Raw genomic sequence first — 1061 nt, 5'->3', positions numbered from 1 at the left:
GGGGGGGGCGAGAGCCCCTGTTCACACGTCACCAACCAGCAGCCACAAGGGGGTGGGGCAGGGACTTTTCCAGAGGATCACTGCAGACACACACACCGTGTGACCCCAACGAGCTGGCCAGAGACAACACATCTGGCAACCTAAATACTCTCAGACCCAGAGTCTGAACATGGACTGATCGCTGCCCCAGACACCAAGCAGGGCCGGCGTGCAACTCCCCATGCTTACTACCACAGACTTTGACAAACTTACTCCAAGCTCACGATTACCCTGGGATGGCGGAGGACACCAGCTGCAAGAAGTCATCTAGGCATTAGGGCCTGCCGCACAATGCCTAATCAACAGCTGTGTAACCTGACACAGAAGGCCTTTAACAAGCAGCAAGGCCTCCACTAAAGGTGTTTGTCAAACCCCACTGATTCTGAACTTCACAACTCAGAATCCAAAGCGGGCACCAGAAGGCACCCAGCATTGCCACAATGCAAAACCCTTCTACAGAAAGCCCCTAGCCAGAAGAGGACAGAGCCATCACCATGGCAACAGACCCAGGTTCCAGACCAACCACTGGGAAAAGGCGTCCTCATCCTGCAAACACCACGGTATGTCCGACAGCAGTCCACCACAACATCCTCCTCCACACGGGTGCTGAACGGAGGCTACACAAGGACAGCTGGACATGCCTACCTCTGGGTTACAGGAGCTGCTGACACTCGCAAAAGAGCTCCTTGAACAAAACTCAACTAAGGAGTATTGAGAAGGACAAACCTCTGACTCCTTGCCTGCTGCAACACAGCATCAGGCCCCTCCAAGGGAGGAGCATCCCTTGAAACCGGTCGACACCCCCAGAAGCAGCCAGACAACGTTGGATTGAGCAGCGGGCCCACCTGCCCAACAGCGAAAGCTCTACCAACACAACTCAGGCAAGCTCAAGTCGGTGCCGCCACAAGAGCCAAGCGACACCGCAAACATCAGATTTCTAGTGACGTTCGGGCAGAACAGAGAGCTAACAACCACCTGCTGCTCTCCTGCCATCATCACTAGGTCAGTCTGAAACTCTCTGC

At 54.9% G+C, this 1061-nt stretch overlaps 1 protein-coding gene across 1 annotated transcript in view; it reads left to right on the top strand.

The window, feature by feature from the left end:
* The window catches only part of LOC107556802 (succinate-CoA ligase GDP/ADP-forming subunit alpha), a 32182-nt gene extending 31409 nt beyond the window's left edge, over positions 1–773 (top strand). The window contains exon 9 of the mRNA XM_016240010.1: positions 746–773. Coding sequence (XP_016095496.1) covers positions 746–754 — 9 coding nt within the window. The 3' untranslated portion in view covers positions 755–773. The remainder of the gene's footprint in view (positions 1–745) is intronic.
* The last annotated feature ends 288 nt before the right edge of the window (positions 774–1061 follow it).

This window comes from Sinocyclocheilus grahami, unplaced genomic scaffold (assembly GCF_001515645.1).
Source record: "Sinocyclocheilus grahami isolate Dianchi unplaced genomic scaffold, SAMN03320097.WGS_v1.1 scaffold579.1, whole genome shotgun sequence".
NCBI classification, from domain to species: domain Eukaryota; kingdom Metazoa; phylum Chordata; class Actinopteri; order Cypriniformes; family Cyprinidae; genus Sinocyclocheilus; species Sinocyclocheilus grahami.
Note: the sequence above shows the minus strand (reverse complement) of the source record. Positions and strands in the feature narration are given on the sequence as shown.